General features: G+C 37.4%; 2 protein-coding genes across 2 annotated transcripts; both read right to left on the bottom strand.

Annotated features, from left to right (window-relative positions):
* Positions 1–17,265: 17,265 nt before the first annotated feature.
* LOC145100542 (cysteine-rich receptor-like protein kinase 44) lies at positions 17,266–19,328 on the bottom strand. Its single transcript, XM_079037780.1, has 6 exons — positions 19,144–19,328; positions 18,806–18,930; positions 18,504–18,714; positions 17,976–18,213; positions 17,743–17,893; positions 17,266–17,592 (listed from the first exon to the last, which is right to left on the bottom strand). Exons 1-6 carry the CDS (start codon positions 19,187–19,189, stop codon positions 17,293–17,295), a joined length of 1,071 nt encoding a protein of 356 aa, XP_078893906.1. The 5' UTR covers positions 19,190–19,328; the 3' UTR covers positions 17,266–17,292.
* Positions 19,329–24,479: 5,151 nt separating this feature from the next.
* On the bottom strand, positions 24,480–25,004 carry LOC145099182 (cysteine-rich receptor-like protein kinase 25). The gene has a single exon (XM_079036774.1). The coding sequence runs from the start codon at positions 25,002–25,004 to the stop codon at positions 24,480–24,482; it is 525 nt and encodes a 174-aa protein (XP_078892900.1).
* Positions 25,005–25,331: the final 327 nt, after the last annotated feature.

Below are 25,331 nucleotides of genomic sequence, written 5' to 3' on the forward strand. Positions count from 1 at the left end.
GCCTAACTCGACGAGTAGAGACGGGTATAAGGACAAATGGAAGGATAGGGACTCGGCGAGTTGGCGAGCCAACTCGGCGAGTCAGGTCAACTAGAAGTTGACTTTGACTTTGATTTATCAGGGGTAAAATGGTCATTTTACCCTAAGAACAATTAGCATTGTATGACTAAGTGTTTTGTGGGAATTATAGCCGGAGGATTTCCGGAGCAGCAGTTAGAGGATTCCCATACAGATCAGCAACTACTACGAGGTGAGTTACCTTCTAGTAGCGGTGGGTCTATGGCCACAATGCCGGCCCACCAGTAGGATTTTTATGTTAGATGATTGTCTTTGTAATATCATCTAGGTTTGCTACTACCTGATATGTTATATGCTGGCATGATATGTTATATGTGATAGTAGTAGAGTTCGGTTGTTAGGACCGAAGGGTATGCCAGACACCCCAGATATGTATGACAGTATGTGATGATATGTTTATATGTTGGCATGATATGTTATATGTGATAGTGGTAGTAGGAGGGGAATAGTCCCCAAGTTCGGTTGTTAGGACCGAAGGGTAGTTCGGACACCCCATATATGTCTGATAGTATGTTTATGTTATGATATATGTGATAGCAGCAGTAGGGGTGGATTAGTTCCCGAGGGTCGGTTGTTAGGACCGACGGGTAGGTCAGCACCCCAGAATGGCTCGACATGGGTAGGTCAGCACCCCATAATGGCTTGACATGGGTAGGTCAGCACCCCATAAGGGCTTGAAACGGGTAGATCGGCACTCCAGAATGGCCGTACCGGGTAGGTCGGGCACCCCAGAATTGCCCGACAATATGTATGCTATGTGATTGTATGGTTTGTGGTACGATAGGGGAACTCAATAAGCTTCGTGCTTACAGTTTACAGTTTTGGTTTCAGGTACCTCTTCAGCGAAGGGGAAGGAGCTGGCGCGGTAGAGGCACATCATACACACACTCTTTGTTTTCCGCACTATGAGTTATTCTTGGATTTGTACTCTGACATTATTATGTTTTTACTATTCGGTTTTCAGATACAAGACATGTTTTTATTAATGATATGATCGGATGATATTTTGTTACAAATGTTTTGCAAATCACTTAATCAAATATGAAAATTTTGGACGTGAAAATTGGGTCGTAACAGATTTATATCTCCTTAATCTCTTAGTGTAATGTGACTTCATATCAACACCTGTGATATAAATAAACTGAGTGGGTCAGGTTGGGAAACATGGTGAGTACATAGGGTTTTCAACCCATAATAATATAATCATTATGTTTAATCATCAAACAGTTAACCCAATTACCCATCCCCATTATCTTCTTTACTCTTAAGGATCTACCCTAAGAATCAACTATTTCTCAATCATTCATTCCTAAGGATTATCCTAAAGAATAGGTACGAAGTCCATCGTTGTCAATGACACAGCTGTCAAGCACAACTGCTAGTTCTATTACTTAAGCACAGCTGCCAGAATTGTGACATTCTATGTGAGGTGCAGCTGCTAATATTGTCCTTCGAGCACAGTTGCTAGGGTTATCTCGTTTATTGACAGTATCGTTTTCGAGAGTCCACTCGCAATACATGTCAATGGGTTTTTAGAGTACATCGGTGAAAACATCGTTCACAACACCTACAGGTTGCGAGCCTGCTAGTGTTTCACCGAACTGTCTACAATAGTCCGTGGTTGTCATCCATACTCTGCTAGATGACGAGGCCAACATTTGGGAACAAGGCTTCTTACATCGTCCACCTCTCACCCTTACCTCATGTTCTATATACCTCTCAACTCATATTTTATCTAGCCATGTTTTACCCAACATATTACGTAGATATAAATACATATACAATTTAAATCATATAAAACTTGTATAAACTCATTCATCCAGCATAGATAGCAAGTATACATATAATATGCACACATAACACGTAGTTTATATAAAATACTTCATATCTATATGTAAGATGAAAGGGACCATGCACTCACTTGAAAAGGTGGTGATTCCGAACTCAGACAGCGCTTCGCTTCTTAAAAATAATTTCCTTCGACGAAATCTAGTATTATTACCACTAGAGTTTAGTCTATTATTCGTCGAGACTAATTAATAGTCTAGCTATTATTACTATTATATAAGCGTTAAACAATACTTATATAACCCATAATAATAGCCCAAGTACTTATTATAAGTTCCTAATAATGTTACTTAAATAAAAGCTATATTAAAAATAGCGTAGGCGTAGCTCACTTACAATGAGTTTTATAGAAAACCGGGTTTTGCTTGGAGCAGCATTCCCGAGCTGAAAAGATCTTCTCCTCGGAGCTGTCGTGCACTTCGGGGCTTCCGCCTCGTGCTAGGGAGGTTCCCTAGGCTTTTCGGGGGGGGGGGGGGGGTTCGGGGCTAGAGAGGTTCTAGAGAGAGAGAGAGAGAGAGAGAGAGTAAAGAGAAGAAAGAATGGGAAAGGTGTGAAAAAAATGAGGGCGGGAGAGGTTCTATTTTTAGGGTGAAATATGGCTGAAATTGGTGCCACATGTCACCATCTAGTGGCAAGCCTTGGAGAGAAAGCAATGGCCAAGATTGTGACACGTCACCCCTTTTGCAACAACACCCTGCCGACTTCTAAACCTCGTAACTTTTGCAGACGAGCTCCATTTTCGACGTTCTTTATATCCACACGTAGGTAAATATAAGATCTACAACTTTCATTTTCACTTAGTCGGCTAATTCTCGACCGATCTTAAATTTAACAGTACGATGAGATTATATTGTTAAATGTCCGCGTAAAATTCATAACTTCTACATTCGAACTCCGTTTTCGTCTGTCTTTTTACCATTGAGTTCCTATTAATGAGATATTCAATTCTCATTTAGGTCGCGTAGGCCAGAAACCGCTTGATCTAAAATTCGAGTTTCGGAGTGTGCACTGCTATGCCAAATCTTAGAAAATTCATAACTTCCTCATACGAAGTCAGATTTGGGCGTTTTTTTGTATGTTCTCGGTTTAACGTATACTAAAAATTTTGTTTAGATCACTAAGGCTAAAAAGTAATTTATCAAAAATTCACTATTTACGTCTCCCGGTGACGTGCCGATTTTGCCGTAAAACTTCGACGGACCATAACTTCTTCGTTATAACTCGGATTTTGGCGTTCTTTATATGTACGGAACCCTTGAGACATATTCTACAACTTGGTTAAGATTAATCTTTATAAATAATCTTCCATTAAAAACTCATTTTTGACGCTCATTGTCTCTAAATTGGCTAGCCCGGATCTGCGAGCGTTACAAATCATCACCCTATTCAACTCTTATACTACTTGCATTGTGGATGCTCTAAGGCTATATATAATACTTCTTCACTTTTCACTTTAGCTTCACAGAGAGTATGACATCAAGTCTTTTTCTCCTACAACTTTGAATTACCTTTTTGGTTACTTAGTAGAAAGTCATTTATTTTCTCCTATAATGTCACTTTTACTATGAGTTTTGAGAGTCTATTTCCAACATTTGGTATCAGAGCACCAAACTCATACTTGGTTCTTAGCGAGAAAGAGAAATGACTGATTGCAACCTTATGTAATCAGGTCAAAAGTACGACAGCAAGCAGCAAGGCTGATCAAGTTTGGTGATCAGAAGAAAGAAGCAGCATAATTTTTTTTTTCTGTATGTTAGCAAGCAAGAAACAAAATGCAAGCAACAAGAATTAGTAAGCAAGAAAGCAAGTGCCAATTTTTTTTCTATATGTTAGCAAGCAAGAAACAGAACGCAAGCAGCAAGAATTAGTAAGCAAAAAAGCAAGTGCCAAGAAGAAACAAGAAAAGAAAGCAGTAGCAAGGAAAGAAAGCTGTTAGCAAGAAGCAAGAAGCAAGAGGATAAGAAGCAAGAACGAGATCAAAACCATTTTGGAACTCGAAAGTTTAGCAAGAAATGCCAACAACACAGGAACTATCCGTGAGCAAGTTCATGTACCACTTCAATGTCCTAAACTAACCGAAATGAACTACACTTCGTGGTCAATTATGGTTGAAATGGTGCTAAGGGCATACGGTTTATGGGAATCAGTGGATCGCGGGGGAAATTTGGAAGCAAAGAAGAACCACACCTCCAAAGCCATTATCTTTCAAACCTTACTGGAAGATATTCCATTGCAAGTCTCTAAACATGAAGATGCAAAGGATGTTTGGGAAGCAATTCAGATTCGATACTTAGGAGCCGATCGAGTCCAAAAGGCACATTTACAAACTCTTAGGAGTGAGTCGAAGATGCTAAAGATGAAGGAAAACGAGAATATTAATGATTTTTCGGGCAAGATTAGTGGCATAATGGCAAAATTTAAAAGTCCCGGTTTAAGCTTTGAAGAAGAAGTGGTGGTGAGATAGCTTCGCAATTCAGCTCTGTGACAACCCGAAACTCTTATCTTGTAATCTTAGCCAAGTCAATCAATGTTAAACTTGTTCTGTTGACTTCTTATACTGTTTAAAGGTTCATTTAAGTGTTCCAAGCTTGAGTATGTCCAAGGTCGAGGTTAGGAATGAATCAACAAGTCATGTAGTGTCAAAATCAGGCCATACACCCCTTTTGGAGGAGTGTGCGGTAGCACACATGGGTGTACGGCCGTACACACCCCTCATGGCCACACACCCACTCTTATATAAAGGGTAGACCCCTTTCCTTTCATTCCTTTCACTCCTTGGCCGCATATAACACCATTTCTCTCAAGCTTCTTCAACCACAAACCCTCCAAAACTTCAAGAACGTGAGTAATTCATCCTTCAACTTGATATCCATGAAAGACCACTCTATCTAAGCCTTAAGTGTGCAATATTTGTCACGTTCTTCATGTTTGGAAGTGAGTGCGGCCGCACACCCCTTTTTAGGTGGCCGCACACTCTTAAAACACCCTCCAAAGTGAGATTTTGACTTCCATACTCGAGATAGACATGGCCCCAACCTTATTGCACCTTGGAATTGACATTTTGGACATCTTCATGTGGAGTGTACGACCACACACACTTGTGTACGGCTGAATACAACCTTGTGCGACAGAACACTCCCATGTACGACCACACACTGTAACACCCTGCTTTTTTAATAAAATAAATAAGTAAATTAATGAATGACTTGTGGCCTAAAATTTATAATTATATAGCAAGGTGTTGGCTTTGGGAAGCCAAATGCCAAAAGTTGAATTATTTGGGGTCAAAGTATAAATTCAAGAATTATTTTGTAAAGATTTTAGAAGACAGGGGGGAGTGTTTGGTAAGTATTAGACCTAATATGAAAGGATTTATGAAAACAGGGGCTAAAGAGTTAATTATGGACTTTATTTGAAAATGATTGTAGAGGAGGGGCTGCATGGTAATTATGAGGACTTAAGTTGAAGGGTTTTTGGTTAGCTGGGGTTAAAAAGGTAAAATTCGGACTTCATTTGTAAAGGATTCAGGAGATAGGGTCGAAATGGTAAATTTTGGATCATGGTTGAAAAGAAGTTTATGGAGAGGGACTGATCTTGACATTATGGAAATAAAATTGAAGGGCACAGGTATAAAGCCATAGCATGTGCTGGTTGCCACTAAACCCTAACCCTAGCTAAGAATGCAACCGTCACCCACCCTTATGCCTCCTGTTTTCTTCCCGCCGCCGCAACCTCCTAGTCACCGCTGAAGCTAGTCTCCGGAGTCCATCCTTTCTATGTCGGAAAAGAGCACGACGGTCGGAGGGTAATTGCCATTGTGAACCACCGTGACCCTCCAACAGCCATCGATGTCCATCGCGCTATTCCCTTGCTGATGACGTTGTGTGCTACCGCAAGGACCACCATATCCTTCTTCTTCTATCTTCTTCTTTGTTTCATCGGTGCTACGACCATCGTTGATATCGTCCCTCTGTGTCTCCTTCTTACTTTGCCTACCTCCACTGCTTTATCTCATCACCATCAGTCACCATGGGTGGTGGCTACGAGTTCGTGTGGCTATTAGCTTGCTGTCACCGGAATTGAGCTCCTGAAGGCCACCCTTCGTTGTATGTTGCTGCCTACCCCCGTCAATACCACCGCTGCCACCTCTCCATGGTGCTGCCGTCGCTAACCGCTATCAGGAGGGTGGATGGACTCGTTGCAAGAAAGAGATCGTATGGGTGTTTGTTATTTCATGTAGGTGGTGTTGGTTTGGCCGAAATCCACGAGAACAACCACCACCACCACGACCGTGAGGTGGTGGCTGCCACCATGCGCCACCGTCGGCCACCATTAGGTAGCTGCGTATGTGTGTGTTTATTGTGTTTAGGGTGTTTAATTTTGAGTTAAATCCTTGTAAAATGTAATCAGAAAGTGGATTAATGAAAAGAAAACAAAAACCACCACTGTAGGGTGGTGGCTGCCGCCTCCAGCCGCCACTGGTCGCTGTGTCGGGTGGTGGTGCGCTTGCCTCGTTGAGTTCGATTCGCTTAGGGTGCTTGAAACCCTAATGGACCTTGTAAGCCCTAATGGAACCTAATTGACCCAAATAAAACCCTAATGGGTTTAATGATATTCTAGTAGGCTTAATAGGCTCAATAAAACCCTAATTTGGGAAATTAACCAAGACATGTGGGAATTATTTAATAACTTGAAACATTAAATAATAATCATTGGAAAAGATTAATCTAAGTGATATTGGACTTAATGGATTAAGTCCTTAGAGGATTAAGTCCTTAATGGGTTAAGTAGGAAACTTAACCCTAATCATCTTTTTATGTGAAACCCTAATTTCACTTGGGTTTATTTTCGGGCCTCTTTATTGGGCCTTGATGATTGGGTGATTAATGGGCCATCAAAAGTCAAGCAATTGGACTAGAATAATTTAATGGGCCTAGGGTGAGGCCCATGTAAGGGGTTTGAGCCCAATTTGGAAAATTAGGCCATAAATGGGCCATAGTTTGGGCCTCTATAATTATGTGGTATTGGGCCATTAGAATACCAACTGTTGGACCGAACATTTTGGTTGGGCCTTAGAATAAGACCATATGGAGGTATGGGCCAAATTTGGAAAAATTGGGCCATATGTTGGGCTTTTATTCCTAGTTGACTTTGGGTCTATGGATTGGGCCTTGGGTTTGCTTAAAGCCAAGATTGGGGTAATGTAGTAATTATCCAAATTATGTACTCATGGTTATGTAGTGGAACCCAATTATTAATTGGGTGTTATTTTTGTATTGACAGTTCGGGAATCTGTCATCCAGCAGCTGGGATTGAGTCTGCGGGACTTCAGCAGTGTGGGATTGTGTCTACGGGATTTCAGCAGTGTGAGGTGAGTTACCTTCCAGTAGGGGTGGGTCTAAGGCCACAATGTCGGCCCACCAACAGGGGTAGTTGGTAGATAATTGTCTTTGTGATAATTATCTTGGTATGTTTTGTGATATGCTCATGAGATATGCTTATGTGATATGCTTATGGGATATGCTTATGTGATATGCTTATCTTATATGCTATGTGTGTTAGTGGTAGTAGCAAGGAATAGTTTTTCCCTGACTCGGTCGTTAGGACCGAAGGGTAGGTCAGTACCCTAGATATGCCTAACTGTATGATTATATCCTGTTGTTGTATTATTGACGTTTTTTTTACATATGGTTTTATATTAACTTATTTAAAAATGAAAATTTTGACCTGTATTTTTGGGATGTTACAAGTTGATATCGGAGCCTTGGTTTAAGGGATTCGGGCACACTCCCGGGTGTGTCTGAACTCAAACTAAGGACTTGGTATGAAAATTTTCAGAAGTAAAATCATTTTATAAAATAAGTTTGAAAAGAACTTGGAAAGAGAAAAGAACGAGGTGTGTGATGCGTGCAATCAGCCGAGCTCAAGTAAGTTTTCCCCAAGATACCCATACATGTTATGATATGTTATGTTATGATACGATTATGAGAACTGCATGCTAGATTAGGGCTGAGGATCTAGGAGGATGCCTTATATGCCTATTGTATGTGCTTGTAGACTTGCATGCTAATACTAATCAATCAGTAATAGGATATCTTGTTTAGGTTATGCCTGATTGTATGAGCCTCTGAATTGCATGTACAGATCCCTGAGTAGAGGTTAGAATGGTTAGATTCTCCATTGTCTGAATGTTTCCTTCTTTGTGCTTTGTGGGACTCTTAGTAATGTGAGCTAGCTATATTCATGAGGTAGCTAGTTGACATTACTGGGAATCTTTCAGCAGCTGAGGATTGGGTGAGTTCGGGAACCTAGGAAAGCCTAGGATATGTTTCAGTGGATTAGTAGTGAGGCTCAGTGAGACTTGGGTGTACCAATTGAGGAAGTGACTTGGAGGATCCGAGAGGATTGCTGAGGAAAGTATGGATAGGTGTGGAAGGTAGTAATGGGCCCGTACTACTGAAAGCACAGGATCCATACTCGAATCGGTGAGAGTATTGGATAATCTGAGAAGCTTCGGGGAGAGGTTTATAACCCGGTTTGGGGATAGAGGATATTCCAGTTGTTGCAGCTTAGCCATTGGCAAGTGAGCTAGTGAGCGTGACAGGGTGTTAGACCCTAAAGGATATGACTTCCAAGAGTTTGTAGATACGAGATCGATTTGGAGCACTTTGAGAAGAGAGGTTCGTGCTAGGTGTGTATAGTAGAGGGTCCCGGGAAGAGACCCATGACTTCTGATCATCAGGTGAAAGGCCAGCAGGGCCTGAGTCAGTGCAACACAAACAGGACAGTGGACAAGGGAGTCTGTCGCTCCAATGGTTTAGGCTACTATAGGGTAGCGGGGTTGGTCGTGTCAGCAGAAAGGGGTCAGTATTCCTCCAGATGTTGCGGGTATGTCATCTTCTATTATTATTAGGTGGATGTTTGGAATACGTATCGCTTTGGAATTGTGAGTGAGTTTGGATAAGTCAGACCTCGGGTTGGGTTTTCTGCTAGTTTTTGGGTTATCAAGGATCATATATGCCATCCTGCATGCCGAAAGGTCCTTAATGAACCAACAGAGGGACGCATTTGGTGGAGTGGGTTCCGCATGTACCGTTATCATTCTGAATCTTTGTCGGGATCTGTGCGGGAGTATTATTTAGAGGATACTCAGTCAGGGTTAGAGTGATGGTTCTTCAGTGAAGTCATCGTTTAGTGGTTCTATCATGGTTGGCAATTGTCTATGGATGAACTTTGGAGTTCAAGGCACTACTGTTGCTAGGACATGACTGGTAACATGAAGAGGGTAGTGTCAGTTGTGGGTGTTAGGTGGATAAGTGGTTGGTAATCAGATGTTCAAGAGAATTGTATTTTCGCATGGGCTGTGTTTGGTTAGTTCAGTTGTGCTGTGAGATTGGAAGTGGGAACGAGGACTCATCAGTCAGAGTGAAGATTGAGGCCTTCAATTGACAACATGTGAGATGGATTTAGGTGTCAGACTGTATTAGATATCAAGAGTACTCATCAAGATTTCCGAGGATGGGAGAACTTAAGGTTTAATTGGTGATTAAACGCTAGCATTGGCAGGCACATGTTGTCATCAATGGGATATTAGAAGGCGAGAAGGATTGGGAATCCTTCCATTCTCATGTACTATGAAGACTTAGTCGAATCTAAGTGGGGGAGAGACTTTTTATAAAGTTCTCCAACTGTGAGTTCTGGTTGCGCGAGGTGCAATCTCTTGGGCACCTTGTCAACTAGAAGGGTATTCTGGTCGATTCGGCCAAGATAGAGACCTTGAGGCAGTGGGAGATTATGAGGTCTCTAACCGAGATTCGGGGTTTCCTGGGTCTAGCGGTTTATTACCAGAGATTTATACATGACTTCTCCGAGATTGCAGTTCCTTTGACTCGACTGACCAAGAAGTCGGTGGCCTTTTATTGGGGGCCTAAGCAGCAGACAACCTTCGAGAATCTTAGACAGCAGGTTTCGGGAACCAAGTTAGAGCTCCAGTTAGGACTCGAATTCAGTTGTGTGTTAGGTCGAGTGCGTATTTGACCGGTATGGAAAGTGTTGGAAGACTACGGGGGTAGCCATAACATTTACTAGCGATCAGGTAGTATGGAAAGTGTTGTAAGACTGTAGGGGTAGCCGTAGCATTCACCAGTGTTCAGTTAGTATGGGAAGTGTTGTAAGACTGTGGGGGTAGCCGTAGCATTCACCAGTGGTCAGTTAGCACAGGAAGTGTTGTAAGACTACGGGGGTAGCCGTAGCATTCACTAGCTGTCAAATAGTGATAGAGTGTCATGAGACTGTGGGTATAGCCGTAACATTCACTAGCTTGGTAGATGGCATGAGCGTGTTGTTAGAACGCGGAAGGAACAATAGTACCCACCAGTTTGGGTGCGACAGTGAGGATATGGAAATCCACAGATTGGATTTCGGTGTTACCCAGATAGATTAGATCTGGTTAAGCCAGTAATGAGACTGTAGGGACGTCACTACAGTTATGAGATCAGGGAAGCAATGGATTGCTTAAGGTCTTTTGTGATGTAAGGCTACCATTGGTTAGATAGCAATCACTTTTATTCTTGGATTGGATGACGACAGGATTCGATGCATGGACCTGATCGGTTAGATCAAGAGGTTGTTAGAGCCACGGTGACATGATAACTAGTGGCAACTAGTTCCAGAGAAGGATTTCGTTCAGAAGTCGTGTAAGGCAACTAGTGGGAGTCCATTGGCTCCACAGCCGGGCAGGAACCCAGTAATTTAGATGACTGATGCATGAATTGAGACCAAGAAGGTCTCAATAAATTTTGGGAAGCAGATATGCAGCAACATACCGCTTCAGGCAGTGCAGTGCTTCAGACAATTTCTGCGTTTGGGCAGTGTTAGTATTCATGTTTTAGGTTGCAAGTACACACAAATAGCTGGTTTATTGGGGAGTGACAAGTCACTCACAACGGGATTAGCCGAGCCTTGGCCAAGTGTAAGTGATTTGCAGGGATAATTAGGTCTGTGAACCTGTTTTATAGTGGAAACCTCAAGCTATTAGAAGCTGAGTAGTCGGCTGAGGGATAACGGACTGGTTTCTACAATAATGATTCAGTATGAGTGGTCTGTCAGGGAATCAGACCATCTTAAGACAACAGATTTCAGATGGGATAGATGAGAACTTGTTGCGAGGGATTCGTTCACCTGCGGATTTTAGGGCTTTACGAAGATTGGGCACGACTACCCTGGGAAGGCTAGGGTGTGCCCAGGATGGTGACCATGCTACTTGAGTGGTTTGGCGCATAAGAGATGGTAATGAATGATTTCGAGGACAAAATCTAATTTAAGAGGGGGAGAGTTGTATCACCCTATTTATTTAATAAAATAAATAAGTAAATTAATGAATGACTTGTGGCCTAAAATTTATAATTATATAGCAAGGTGTTGGCTTTGGGAAGCCAAATGCCAAAAGTTGAATTATTCGGGGTCAAAGTATAAATTCAAGAATTATTTTGTAAAGATTTTAGAAGACAGAGGGGAGTGTTTGGTAAGTATTAGACCTAATATGAAAGGATTTATGAAAACAGGGGCTAAAGAGTTAATTATGGACTTTATATTGAAAATGATTGTAGAGGAGGGGCTGCATGGTAATTATGGGGACTTAAGTTGAAGGGTTTTTGGTTAGATGGGGTTAAAAAGGTAAAATTTGGACTTCATTTGTAAAGGATTCAGGAGATAGGGTCCAAATGGTAAATTTTGGATCATGGTTGAAAAGAAGTTTATGGAGAGGGATTGATCTTGACATTATGGCAATAAAATTGAAGGGCACAGGTATAAAGCCTTAGCATGTGCTGGTTGTCACTAAACCCTAACCCTAGCTAAGAATGCAGCCGTCACCCACCCTTATGCCTCCTGTTTTCTTCCCGCCGCCGCAACCTCCTAGTCACCGCTGAAGCTAGTCTTCGGAGTCCATCCTTTCTATGTCGGAAAAGAGCATGACGGTCGGAGGGTAATTTCCATTGTGAACCACCGTGACCCTCCAACAGCCATCGATGTCCATGGCGCTATTACCTTGCCGATGACGTTGTGTGCTACCGCAAGGACCACCGTATCCTTCTTCTTCTATCTTCTTCTTTGTTTCATCGGTGCTACGACCATCGTTGCTGTCGTCCCTCCGTGTCTCCTTCTTACTTTGCCTACCGCCGCTGCTTTATCTCGTCACCATCAGCCACCATGGGTAATGGTTGTGATTTCGTGTGGCTGTTAGCTTGCTGTCACCGGAATCGAGCTCCTGAAGGCCACCCTTCATTATATGCTGCTGCCTACCACCGTCAAGACCGCCACTACCACCTCTTCATGGTGCTGCCATCGCCAACCGCCACCAGGAGGGTGGCTGGACTCGTTGCAAGAAATAAATCATATGGGTATTTGTTATTTCATGTAGGTGGTGTTGGTTTGGCTGAAATCCACGAGAACAACCACCACCACCACCACCGTGAGGTGGTGGCTCCCGCCATGTGCCACCGTCGGCCACCATTAGGTAGCTGCGTATGTGTGTGTTTATTGTGTTTAGGGTGTTTAATTTCGAGTTAAAGCCTTGTAAAATGTAATCAGAAAGTGGATTAATTAAAAGAAAACAAAAACCACCACCGTAGGGTGGTGGCTGCCGCCACTGGCCGCCGTGTCGGGTGGCGGTGCGCTTGCCTCGTTGAGTTCGATTCTCTTAGGGTGCTTGAAACCCTAATGGGCCTTGTAATCCCTAATGGACCCTAATTGACCCAAATAAATCCCTAATGGGCTTAATGATATTCTAGTGGGCTTAATAGGCCCAATAAAGCGCTAATTGACCTAAAAGCCCCACAAATTGATAAATGGGCTAATATTTGGTTTGGAAAACCCTAATGCCAATAAAACCCTAATTTGGGAAATTAACCGAGACATGCGGGAATTATTTAATAACTTGAAATATTAAATAATAATCTTTGGCAAAGATTAATCTAAGCGATATTGGACTTAATGGATTAAGTCCTTAGAGGATTAAGTCCTTAATGAGTTAAGTAGGAAACTTAACCCTAATCATCATTTTATGTGAAACCTTAATTTCACTTGGGTTTATTGTTGGGCCTCTCTATTAGGCCTTGATGATTGGGTGATTAATGGGCCATCCAAAGTCAAGCAATTGGACTAGAATAATTTAATGGGCCTAGGGTGAGGCCCATGTAATGGATTTGGGCCCAATTGGAAAAATTAGGCCATAAATGGGCCATAGTATGGGCCTCTATGATTATGTGGTATTGGGCCATTAGAATACCAACTGTTGGACTGGACTTTTTGGTTGGGCCTTAGAATAAGACCATATGGGGGTATGGGCCCAATTTGGAAAAATTGGGCCATATGTTGGGCTTTTATTCCTAGTTGACTTTGGGTCTATGGATTGGGCCTTGGGTTTGCTTAAAGCCAAGATTAGGGTAATGTAGTAATTATCCAAAGTATGTACTCATGGTTATGTAGTGGAACCCAATTATTAATTGGGTGTTATTTTGGTATTGACAGTTCGAGAATCTGTCATCCAGCAGATGGGGTTGAGTCTGCGGGACTTCAGTAGTGTGGGATTGTGTCTACGGGATTTCAGTAGTGTGAGGTGAGTTACCTTCCAGTAGGGGTGGGTCTAAGGCCAAAATGCCGGCCCACCAACAGGGGTAGTTGGTAGATAATTGTCTTTGTGATAATTATCTTGGTATGTTTTGTGATATGCTCATGAGATATGCTTATGTGATATGCTTATGGGATATGCTTATGTGATATGCTTATCTGATATGCTATGTGTGTTAGTGGTAGTAGCAGGGAATAGTTTTTCCTTGACTCGGTCGTTAGGACCGAAGGGTTGGTCAGTACCCTAGATATGCCTAACTGTATGATTATATTCTGTTGTTGTATGATAGTGGTAGGGGTGAGATAGTCCCCGGTTATCGGTTGAAAGATATCGATGGCGGATACCAGTTGAAAGATACCGATGGCGGATACCGGTTGAAAAATATCGATGACGGTTACCGGTTGAAAGATACCGATGGCAGTTACTGGTTGAAAGATACCAAAGGGGTATACAAAACCCATGCAATGCTTATCTGTCTGTTTATGATATGTTAGTATGTAATCAACATGTTTATGATGTTAGTATGTGATCAATATGTTCATGATATATTATTATGTGATAGTGGTAAGGGTGGAATAGTCCCCGGTTACCGGTTGAAAGATACCGATAGCAATTACCGATGGTATTATGTGGTATGTGTTATGATGGGGAACTCACTAAGCTTCGTGCTTACGGTTTACAGTTTTGGTTTCAGGTGCTTTGCTTTCAAAGGAAAGGAGCCGACTTGATCGTAACGCATTACACTATGATTTCCGCACATGAGATCCTTGGGATTACACTCAGATATTGTTTTATGATATTATGTTTTATTATTGACACTTTGGTTTCGACATGAGACATTATTATTGACGATTTTATTACATATGGTTTTATATTAACTTATTTAAAAATGAAAATTTTGACCTGTATTTTTGGGATGTTACACACATACACCTTAGGACCACAAACCCACTTCTAGGACCCTTAACTTGCACTACAAACGAGTATAGATCTAGAACACTTCATGGATGCAAGAATGGACCTTGAGAACACCACAAAGGCACCTCTCATCATGAGTGTACGACCGCACACCCATGGCCGCACACACCTTTGAGGTGGCCATACACCTCCCTCATGCAAACCTTTAAGGTACTATCACTTAGTGTAAGTAGTTCCAAGTCCCTAGAGTGGTTCTCCATCACATCTAGTAGTGAAATACCCTCATTTGACTCATTTATGTTTCATTACGTGTTAAGTAGGATCAGCTTGTGCTCAAGGCTTCACTTGAACATCCAACTTTCCATACCGATCCTTCAATCAAACCACTTACTCAAGGTGAGTTCATACCCCTATGCTTTTCCGAGTTTTTCATGTTTTTAGGGGGGAATACAAGAAAAAGTACAAGGAAAGTTGTGCTCAAAGTATATTATTTTGTTTAAAATAATTATATTTTCAGAATGCTTTTAACATGAAAAACAGTTCTTACCAAACGATTAAGAAATCAACTCGTAGAAACAGTTTTCAAAACTGGGGTAACGAACTTGTGAATCATGTAAGGATTCATGCAAATCATAAACATGATTTTCAATATTATTACTTGTAAATTTTTTAGTCTAAGTTGGAGACACGTCCTTGGTAACACTCCCACAAAATTAGGGTGTAGGACTAGCACTTATAACCAGAATCTCTTGTAGGGAGAGCGTGACTGTTGTGTATAGATCTATACGGGACCGACAACCCCACACCTGGCTGCTAGCTGCAGTCGGACCGGTAGGTCTACGGGTGACAAAGTCATAAAGGATAACGAACGTTGTGGGCCATATCTAGTTAGTTATGGTTATAAAACTCGAAACATAGATAACAGAGATTTATTTTTGTAATAATGAATCACGTGAACTAACCTCAAAGTAATAATCGATTTGATTACTAAAGGGTATTAAAAATACTTTCATGATTTAGTTCACCACGTAGTTATTAGTTTTATTTATGTAATAAGGCTAATATACCTTACTGGGAGTAACCAGGGTTTCTCAAGGAAACTACGTTTAACGATATAAGTATGGTAGATACTTGTACACTTCATTTTAGAACGGATAACCAACAACCTATTTTTAGGGAAAATATAGGATTTTCCTGGGATAACTCCGCCTTTCATAAACGGATTGTTTAACAAGTAACTAATGGATATTCAAATTCACTCCACGACACCTTGGATTGTACATATCTTGTATGAATCTGGAAGTCATGGAAGGAATGGGTTTTCAAACACACTTTTCATAAGAAAATATAGGATTTTCTTGAGGAACACTTTTCAAAAGGATCAAAGAAACATTTTCCACCAAAACTAAATGCTTATGAACTCACCAGCTTTATGCTGATACTCTTTCAAACTACTTATATTCTCAGGAAATCAGTAGACATGTACCTCCTGGATTTTGAGAAGCTGGAGCAATAAGAGTCTTATGTTTATATTTTACATACTTTCGATGTATTATAAACAAGTTTCAAACCGATGTAAACATTTTTAATATATGTATCCATTGTGTTGGTTGTGTTTTTATGATTGTTATCATATACTGGTTGTGATGTTAGACATGACGTCCTCCACCCCGGAATGTTTCCGCCATTTTGGTTTCGGGGTGTTACAAGCTCCAAAGAAATATTTGCCAATCATTGCCTCTATCGAGCAATAGTTAGATATTGAAACTATGTCTTTTGAAGAAGGAGTGGGAAGAATCAAAGCATACGAAGAAAGAATCAAAAGCCATAATGAAAAAGATGAAGAGAAAGGACAACAAGAACAACTTTTACTAACTAATGGTGAGCATGATGATAAACAATAGGACGAGGAAGAGGTCGATGAAGAGGATTCGGTAAAGGTGAAAAAGGACGTGGAAGAGGCTCGGGCTGAGGTGATAAGAGTGGGCTGAGATGCTATGATTGTCAAGCATTTGGACACTTTGCAAATGAGTGTACGAAATGGAAAGACAAAGAGAACGAAGCCAATTTGATAGAAGAGGAAGAGCCGACTTTGTTGTGATGAAGAAACATGTCAAAATCATCAAGATTAGGGGTTGAATGTTGGATAATCCTGATGATGGGTTAAGTCCATTTTGGTTCATGGGTTTAGATAGGTCCGTTATTCACATTTTTCTTAATAATAAAAGCTTGGTAAAAGCTGTTACCGGGTCTTAGGGAGGTATTTTGAAGGGTAGAAGAAATCAACTAGTTTTTAGGTGAGATGAGTATTATTCTATTGGTTTTGCATGTTCCCACGTGAGTAAGGCTATATATAAGCCTTCTTCACTTTTCACTTTAGCTTCAACAGAGAGTATGGCATCAAGTCTTTTTCTCCTGCAACTTTGAATTACCTTTTTGGTTATTTAGTAGAAAGTCATTTATTTTCTCCTGTAAGGTCACTTTTACTGTGAGTTTTGAGAGTCCATTTCTAACAAATTTGGGTTGAAATACGATGGATTGATGTTTTCTCCACATGTAGTCTAAATAAATCTGTACTTCGTTCCTTTAGCATTTCCTAGTTATAATACAATTTCCGATAAAAAGACTAAAACATTTCATGGCTACACACTGCTTCAAATTCTCATCAACTTGTTTAAAGTTGTAACATGTCAAACAACATCTGTAAAACTATGAAAACATGAAACCTTCAATGGCGGGTTTATATATATATATATATATATATATATATATATATATATATATATAAGCAAATACCATAGTGATTGTAATCTCAAAACCTATCTAGGAGCTATCTCAGATACAGAGACAACATTGTCGGAAAAATTCATGAGTGGTACTTGGGGATGAATGGTACCACGCATGAAAAATGCAGGCTCTGATGGTATTGCAAGCACGAGAGAGAAGCTATTAAGCATATGGACAACCTCAGCCATGGTTGGCCTGTCACTAGAATTTTCTTGAACGCATAATAACGCAATATGGATAATTCTAGTGATGTCACATAATGAACCAGATCCCGTTGTCAATGTGAGATCTATAATTCTTGACACATTCCCATCTTGCCAACTTTTCCATGCCTAACAAAGATTAACAATTTTTTTTTTATTAACAATCACACTAGGTAAATTTAGAAAATTCAATTTTAAGGGAAGGTTTTCGTACACATAATCCAATTTTGTTTGTGTATATGTTTTCTTTTAGAGTTTATTGAATCGTTGGGTACTTACATAGCTAAGAAAGTGTTCCATGCTGTCTCCGTTACGAATGTATTGGTTCTTTTGACCTGTTACCATTTCCAACACCAAAACTCCGAAGCTAAATACATCTGATTTTACGGAAAATTGGCCGTGCATGGCATATTCTGGTGCCATATAACCACTATTTGATGCAATAAAGAACCTAAAAAAGGTCAGTAGTTACAATTTAGTTAATTACATGAGAATAATTCAAGTATACTTACTAGGTTCCAACTATTCGATTTGTGTCTCCTTGAGTTTCCTCAGGGTTAAACAATCTGGCCATACCAAAATCTGCAATTTTAGGATTCATTTCAATATCTAACAAAATATTACTGGTTTTTAAATCACGATGAATAATCATTAGACGAGAGTCTTCATGAAGGTATAAAAGTCCCTTGGCAACGCCTTTAATAATCTTGTATCGCTTTTCCCAGTCAAGTATTGTATGCTTAGTTGGATCTACAAACACCAACAAGAAGTATATAAGTCGAATCGTTAACAATATTCACTACAAAAAAATCATTTGCTATCCCACATGTGTAAATGGTAAACATCGTTGATTCGATCCTTTTCAATGAACAAAAATAAACTTTTTTGGTTACAAGTATTGTTGAATTTAATTCTTGACAGGTTGTATGAGAAGTATTTTGTTAACAACATAACAGTAATTTGTGGAATATCTAGTTTTTTAAGCCTTTTGAGGGATGCAACAAGTTGGGTCGAGAAAGAGGTCGCTCTTCAGAACTTACCAAATATAAACTGATCAAGACTTGCATTTGACAGTAACTCATAAATGAGAAGTCGTTCACTTCCTTCTATGCTAAAACCAAGCAGCCTAACCAAATTACGATGTTGAAGCTTGGCGACAAGCAAAACCTCATTCTTGAATTCTATGTCCCCTTGCCCAGAATCCCTTGCTAGCCTCTTAACTGCAATTTCTTGTCCATCTCCAAGTTTACCCTAAAAATCACATACCAATATATATCAACGTTGGAGAAATATGAAAAACTTCTTAACTTTTGTTACATGACTACAAATCACATGTTATTACCTTATAAACAGCTCCAAATCCGCCTTTTCCGAGCCTATTGTCTTCTAAGAAGTCATATGTTGCTGCTTTTATTGTACTAAAGTTGTATTGCAAACATTCAGAAGTGCTAATATCCATGGTTTCGTCTAGTACAACATGAGGAAAAGTTAGAAGTTGTGTTAACTATGAAGTTATACTATAAGCACTAGTGTTATCCCTAATACAATAACTACACCGCTACAGTTCAAGCACAAGGTCGAGACGATAACATTGTGTTGCTTAATTATAACATAAGTCATGACTCTTTTAGTTCATGCATGTTCCAAATATGACTTTCAAGTTTCGAATATCATGCTTACTTTCTAGATTTTTTATTGGAGGCTTTTGCTGCTCCTTCTTCCTCATGAAGATATAAATAGATGTAATTACTATGACGACACACACTATGATAATAATAATAATAATAATTATCACAGTTCGTGTTTTTCTTGTATTTTTACCTGCAAAAAAATAATATTCTCCTTAGAAATTCATATTTTGTAGATAAACGAAAATAAAATATAACTTAAAGGGTATTTTCAACCCGACTTCAAATCAAATAGGAGTATTTTACATCATAATGGTGTAAACACATCGTCAAACATTATACGTTCTTGCACAATTTTGATGTAAATAATAACATTAATCCATAATACTTTTGATTATTCGGTATATACATTTCTACTTTAGTTTAATATAATGATTATAATTTAACTATAATAATTAATATTTTTAACACCAGAAATAAATGATATTACTTAATCATAATAATAAATTCAGATCTTTATGTATCAAATTCATATAAAAATTAAAAAAAGTTTTTAAAAATAAAATACAGTAATTTAAATGCTAGTATTAAATGTAATAATTAACATTTGTGACATGTTAGTTGCTTATTTATGGAGAATTTATTTCGAACGTAAAGATATGTATTACTTCTTAATATTTCTAAAAATACATATAATATTTCTTTAAATGGATTTTCTAACATGTGCCCTAAGGCATATATAAGAAACATTAATTATAACAAATATTACCATAATTAAATATGAAATACATTAATTATAAAGATTATTACCATAATTAAATATGAGATACAATAATAGTTTCCATAATAAATACATTTCATATTTAATTATGGTAATATTTTTTATAATTAATGTTTATTATATGTGCCCATAGGGCACATATTAGAAAATCCATTCTTTAAAAGTATGTTATAAAGTAATTCTTATTTAATAAATATTAGGTGTGAGACTCATGTACTACATGAGTTTATTTAAAAAAATTAAATATGAAATTTTAACAATTTGAAAAGTTTGAATTTATAAGAAAAATGAGAAAAACTTTGAATTATTAAAATTAATGTGGCTTTAATGTATTGAATACATTACATATATAAACCATTTTCTAATAAATAACTTACATATTAAATGTGGAATTTTAATTTAATAAAATGACAAGTGGAAAAAAGAAAATTCAAAAATTCTAGAAAATGCCATGTGTCCAAATGAAGAAGAAGAGGACATGTGGCAAAAAGTTCTCTATTTATTAGAGAAGATTGCTTTAAAAATCCATAATTAATTACAAGAAAGTCACTATATTATCACAAATTTTTTATTTGATATCCATTTTTTTTTTCTCAATTATGATATTTACAATTTTGTTGCAATATTAACAAATTTAATCGGTTCTTTTAATAACCATTTTTTCCGAATTGCAATAAAGTCACTAAGTTTACCAAAATTTTGATTTTGTCACCGAGTTTCAAATTGCAAAAAAGTCATTATATTACCACAAATTTCGATTTAAACACCAAGTTTTTTATTTTATTTATTTGATTTTATTTTTTTTAATTATGTCAATACATTTTCAATTTTGTTGCAATGTCAACCAATTAACCGATTCAAGAGATGCTGTTGTGGTTTAGAAGCTCGATTTGTACAACAAATAAATGAAAACCCTTACAAGGTCAATTTAGTGGTTCAAACTTACTAAACAGCTCTTGGATCAACCATCTAGGGGTTTTTATTTACTTGTTGTACAAATCGACTTCTAAACTATAATTACATCTCCTGAAAGGGTGAATATGTCATTTTTACTGACTTTTAATTGAGTTTGACCACTAGATTGACGTTCAGATGCCACTTGTGAAGAAATACTTTGATGGAAATTAAACATTATATTCCAAAGTGTCATCTAAAAGGGTGAGTGCACCCTTTTCGCTGACTTTTAAGTGAGTTTGAAGCACTGGTTCAAGCTAAAAATATATGTGAAATTAGGTTTGATTCAAACCTTATATTTTATACTCAATCCTACCACATAATATTTGATGTAGCATCCACATCACAATATTGCCATGTCATTTATTTGGTAACTTGCTAAATTGATGGTAACCGGTCAATTGATTGACATTGTAATATCAATAAAATTGTTGCAATATCAACAAAATTATTGCAATATCCAAAAGAATTTGTTGCAATATCAACAAAATTGTTGCAACATCAACCAAAGTTGTTGATATTGCAATGTCAACCAATTGATCTGTTACCATAATTCTAGCAGGTTACCAAATAAATGACATGACAATATAGTGATGTGGAAGCCATGTAAGATCTTATGTGGTAGGATTCAGTTTAAAATATAGGATTTGAATTGAGTCCAATTTCACATATCTTATTGAGTTGATCTAGTGGTTCAAACTCACTTAAAAGTCAGTTTTGAAAAGTGCGTACTCACCCTTTAAGGAGATGCTATTGTGGTTTAGAAGCTCGGTTTGTGCAACAAGTAAATGAAGACCCCTATAAGGTAGATCCAGGAGATGCTTAGTGAGTTTGAACCACTAAATCGACTTTGCAAGGGTCTTCATTTATTTGTTGTACAAATCGAACTTCTAAACCATAATAATATCTCCCGAAAGGGTGACTGTGCCCTTTTAGCTGACTTGTAAGTGAGTTTGAACAAATGGACCTACCTTCATTTATTCGTTGCACAAATTGAGATTCTAAACTACAATAACATCTCCTGAATAGGTCAATTGGTTGGCATTGCAACAAAATTGTAAATTTAATGACATAATTGAGAAAAAAAAATCGGTATTAAACTCGAAAAACAAATCGGTGTCAAAATCGAAATTTTGGTAAACCTAGTGACTATTGGAATTCGGGAAAAGTGGTTACTGAGAGAACAAGGAGAACCAGTCATTTGGTTGATATTACAATACAATTTAAAATATAGTAACATAATTGAGGAAAAAATCTGGTGTCTAAATCGAAATTTTATGATAATATAGCGACTTTCTTGCAATTTGCCATAAATAAAAGTAGTCTAAAACAAAATTGATTCCATTCGTAATACCACATTTTAAAAATATAGTCAAATCATTGAACACTATAGAAAATTAGATATATTTTATATATATTATATGACATTTTTATAATAATCCCTCAAATTTACTACCCAGTCAGTCAGTAAGTAGGGGTTGCAAATTGGACAATCATGACGTGTTTTTGCTTGACACAACAATACGACAATGTTTTATGTAACATGAACGAACATGACATGACATGATGTCGTGTTTTTTTTAACTAACACGAAAACGAATCAATTTAAAAAAAGACAACACAACACGACACGATAAATATAACATAAAATAACAATTATTTTATTTAATTAATATTTAATCATATATAACAACACAAATACGAAAAACACAACAAACAAATGCCAAATTATGTCAATTTCGCATCGAATTTTGAGCATAAACATGAACACGACACGAGACGAGGTCGTATTTTTACAATTGACACAAACACATTCAAATTTCAATGCTATCAGTCGACACCCTACCTACCAATAAACAATTTTAATATAATTTTTTTTATCCTAACTTATAAAGTTTTCTTTGCAAATTATAGCATCATGAAAAAGTAAACCTTCAAATATTTAACGTGCTAGGTCCTATAACTTGCGTGTCAAATTTTAATTTTTTTTAAAGTAAAATTACACGAATGGTCCTTATGGTTTAGGGTAATTTGCGTGTTTAGTTCATAACTTATTTTTTTAACACAGAAGGTCCCTACTGTTTGTTTTTGTTACACGTTTGGTCTATGTCTTACTTAAAAAGACAATTTTGACCTTGATTTTTTAATTTATTTTAATAAACACACCTCCAACCCTACCCCCTCACCTTATCTTACCCAACCCACCAATTTTCCCAATTTAAATAATAGTATTTTTAAGTAAGACAGAGACCAAATGCATAACAAAAACGAATAGTAGGGACCAAGTGTATAATAAAAACAAACAACAGGGACCTTCCGAGTTAAAAAAATAAATTAGGAACCAAACACGTAAATTACCTCCAACCATAGGGATCATTCGTGTAATTTACTTTTATTTAATTTTTTGGAAGCATATCAAAACATCTCTAATATAAGAGAAATCAAATTTCTTCCATACTAATTTTTCTATTCAAGATAATTGTCAAAATTAAAATAAAAAACTAAAAAAAATAATTAATATATTTCGAATGACGTGATTTTATATTAATATAAAGATAAATAGAACAAAAGGTAAAAGAATATTTAGTCTTACCTAATCTAAGGATAAATCTTTATTATAATCTAAAATTATTATTATCTAATTTTTCCATTAAATTTAACCTCTAATTAAATAATCTTTCTAGTGATTGATCTTTTCAAATATTTTTTTTATAAAAATATAATTAATTTATTAATATATATCTAAAATATTCTATAATTTTTAATACATATGTATTTTAACTTATTAGAAATATTACAATAGATTATTTAAAAAAAATAATACAACATATCATCATATCGTTTGGAAAATTTAGTACGAAATAATTATCACGTCATAGTCTCAAAAAAGATTAAAAAAAGTATATAATCGTTACAATTTTATATTCATAATTGAAATGTGATTACATGCTTAGTAGAAATAATTAATTAGTAAGTAATAATAGATATTAAAACTTAAAATATATTTAAAAGGGTAAAATGCAATACCATTAAAATATTTTAATCATATTATATATACAAAATATAATCCAATGACAATAATCGGTTAATAAAATATAATATAAGTCTTTATTAATGATGCTCTAAGTTAGACAAGGACATAAGTAAACAACTTGTTACAATATTTAAATATCATTGAATTTGGAAAAAATAAAATTAATCTAACTCATGTTTTTGTGTATTTACATGAGGATTAACAAGTTATTTTTCTTTGTAATTTTATATTTTTGGTTTAGGTTTAAATTTTGTTACGAATTAAATTTATTTTTCAAACAATTGTTTTTAACAACTTGTTTTTATATGTTCGCCCTTCAAGATGTTTTTTAGTTCATTTATGTACATATATTCATTTTATCATTTATGTTTGTTTACATTGATATATGTTAATTTATGTCCGTTTAACATATCAACTAACGACCACAAATTAATAATGTAATTTCTTAAATTAACAAACATAGACAAACAACTATTCGGTTAAACTAAACAAAGAAAGAAAAAAAAACAAAATTTGTTGATTTTTTTTGAAGTTGTATCGGAAAAGTTGGAGTTTCTTGCAACTTATCGCAAAGTTTTGTATCAATTTTTTTACAGATACGATCGGAAGAAGATTTCAATCAATTCTTGTAGGTAGTTGATATATTTGCTCTAATTCTAGACATTACGATAATAAGAATACATATGTTACCTGGTGGTGGTTGAAGCCAGATTGGCGGTGATGGTGAGGGCATAACCATAGTACTCATGTTAAAAAACTTATATGTCTCGTACCTAAAATTACACGAAGGTAGAAGACCTCTCCCTCCACTGCTCCCAGTATAGACCTCACTAGCAAACGTATTGATTGACTTATCCAAGCAACTACTGCACTGCGCTTCTGATAAGTCTGGAGTACACTGAACAAGCCCATAAATCGTTGAGAAAGGGGGTATAGTCGTGTTTCCGGCAGCAAGCTTTTGTAACGGACCACCAGCAGCCGCATCCGCTGTCAGCCGTTTCAACAATGGCCCCGGAGACCCACTGAACCGAGATTGATCCGTTTCATTTCCAGGATTCCACATAAATCTAGTCATATTTGTTCGAGGGTTTCCCAAAATAGTCTCGTTGGAGTATTGCAGCAAACAGTACTCGTAGAATATCATCGCTTCACGTTGGATAGGGCAGTTTTCTCGCAAACTAACGATAGAGACATTTAGACAACTCTGGCACAAATCGAAATGGACGTCCCCCCGGCAAAGGGCGATGGAGTATACTCTGTCGTTTCCTTCGCCGGTGGAGAAGTTGAAGAAACCAAATCCAGAGTTGGTGTTGGGGAGGCCGGAGAGGGTGTTGTCGAGATTTCTTTGGTACGTACTGTTTCTGGTATCATTAGTTGCGTTTTCACAGTAATGATAAATGAGCGAATGTTGAGCTAGGGTGATAGTATTGATTAAATACGTGAAGATGATTGAGAGCCATAAGAGGAGTGT

This window comes from Lactuca serriola, chromosome 4 (assembly GCF_051521515.1).
Source record: "Lactuca serriola cultivar US96UC23 chromosome 4, Lser_US96UC23_V15, whole genome shotgun sequence".
NCBI lineage: Eukaryota > Viridiplantae > Streptophyta > Magnoliopsida > Asterales > Asteraceae > Lactuca > Lactuca serriola.

Bases quoted from the DNA above. Each gene is read 5' to 3' on its own strand.
- LOC145100542 (XM_079037780.1), bottom strand. From the start codon at position 19,189: ATGAGGAAGAAGGAGCAGCAAAAGCCTCCAATAAAAAATCTAGAAA. The intron at 18,931-19,143 runs GTAAGCATGATA...ATGTTGTACTAG, and splicing joins TCCAATAAAAAATCTAGAAA to ACGAAACCATGGATATTAGC. The intron at 18,214-18,503 runs GTAAGTTCTGAA...TGGTGTTTGTAG, and splicing joins TCTTGATCAGTTTATATTTG to ATCCAACTAAGCATACAATA.
- LOC145099182 (XM_079036774.1), bottom strand. From the start codon at position 25,004: ATGATATTCTACGAGTACTGTTTGCTGCAATACTCCAACGAGACTATT.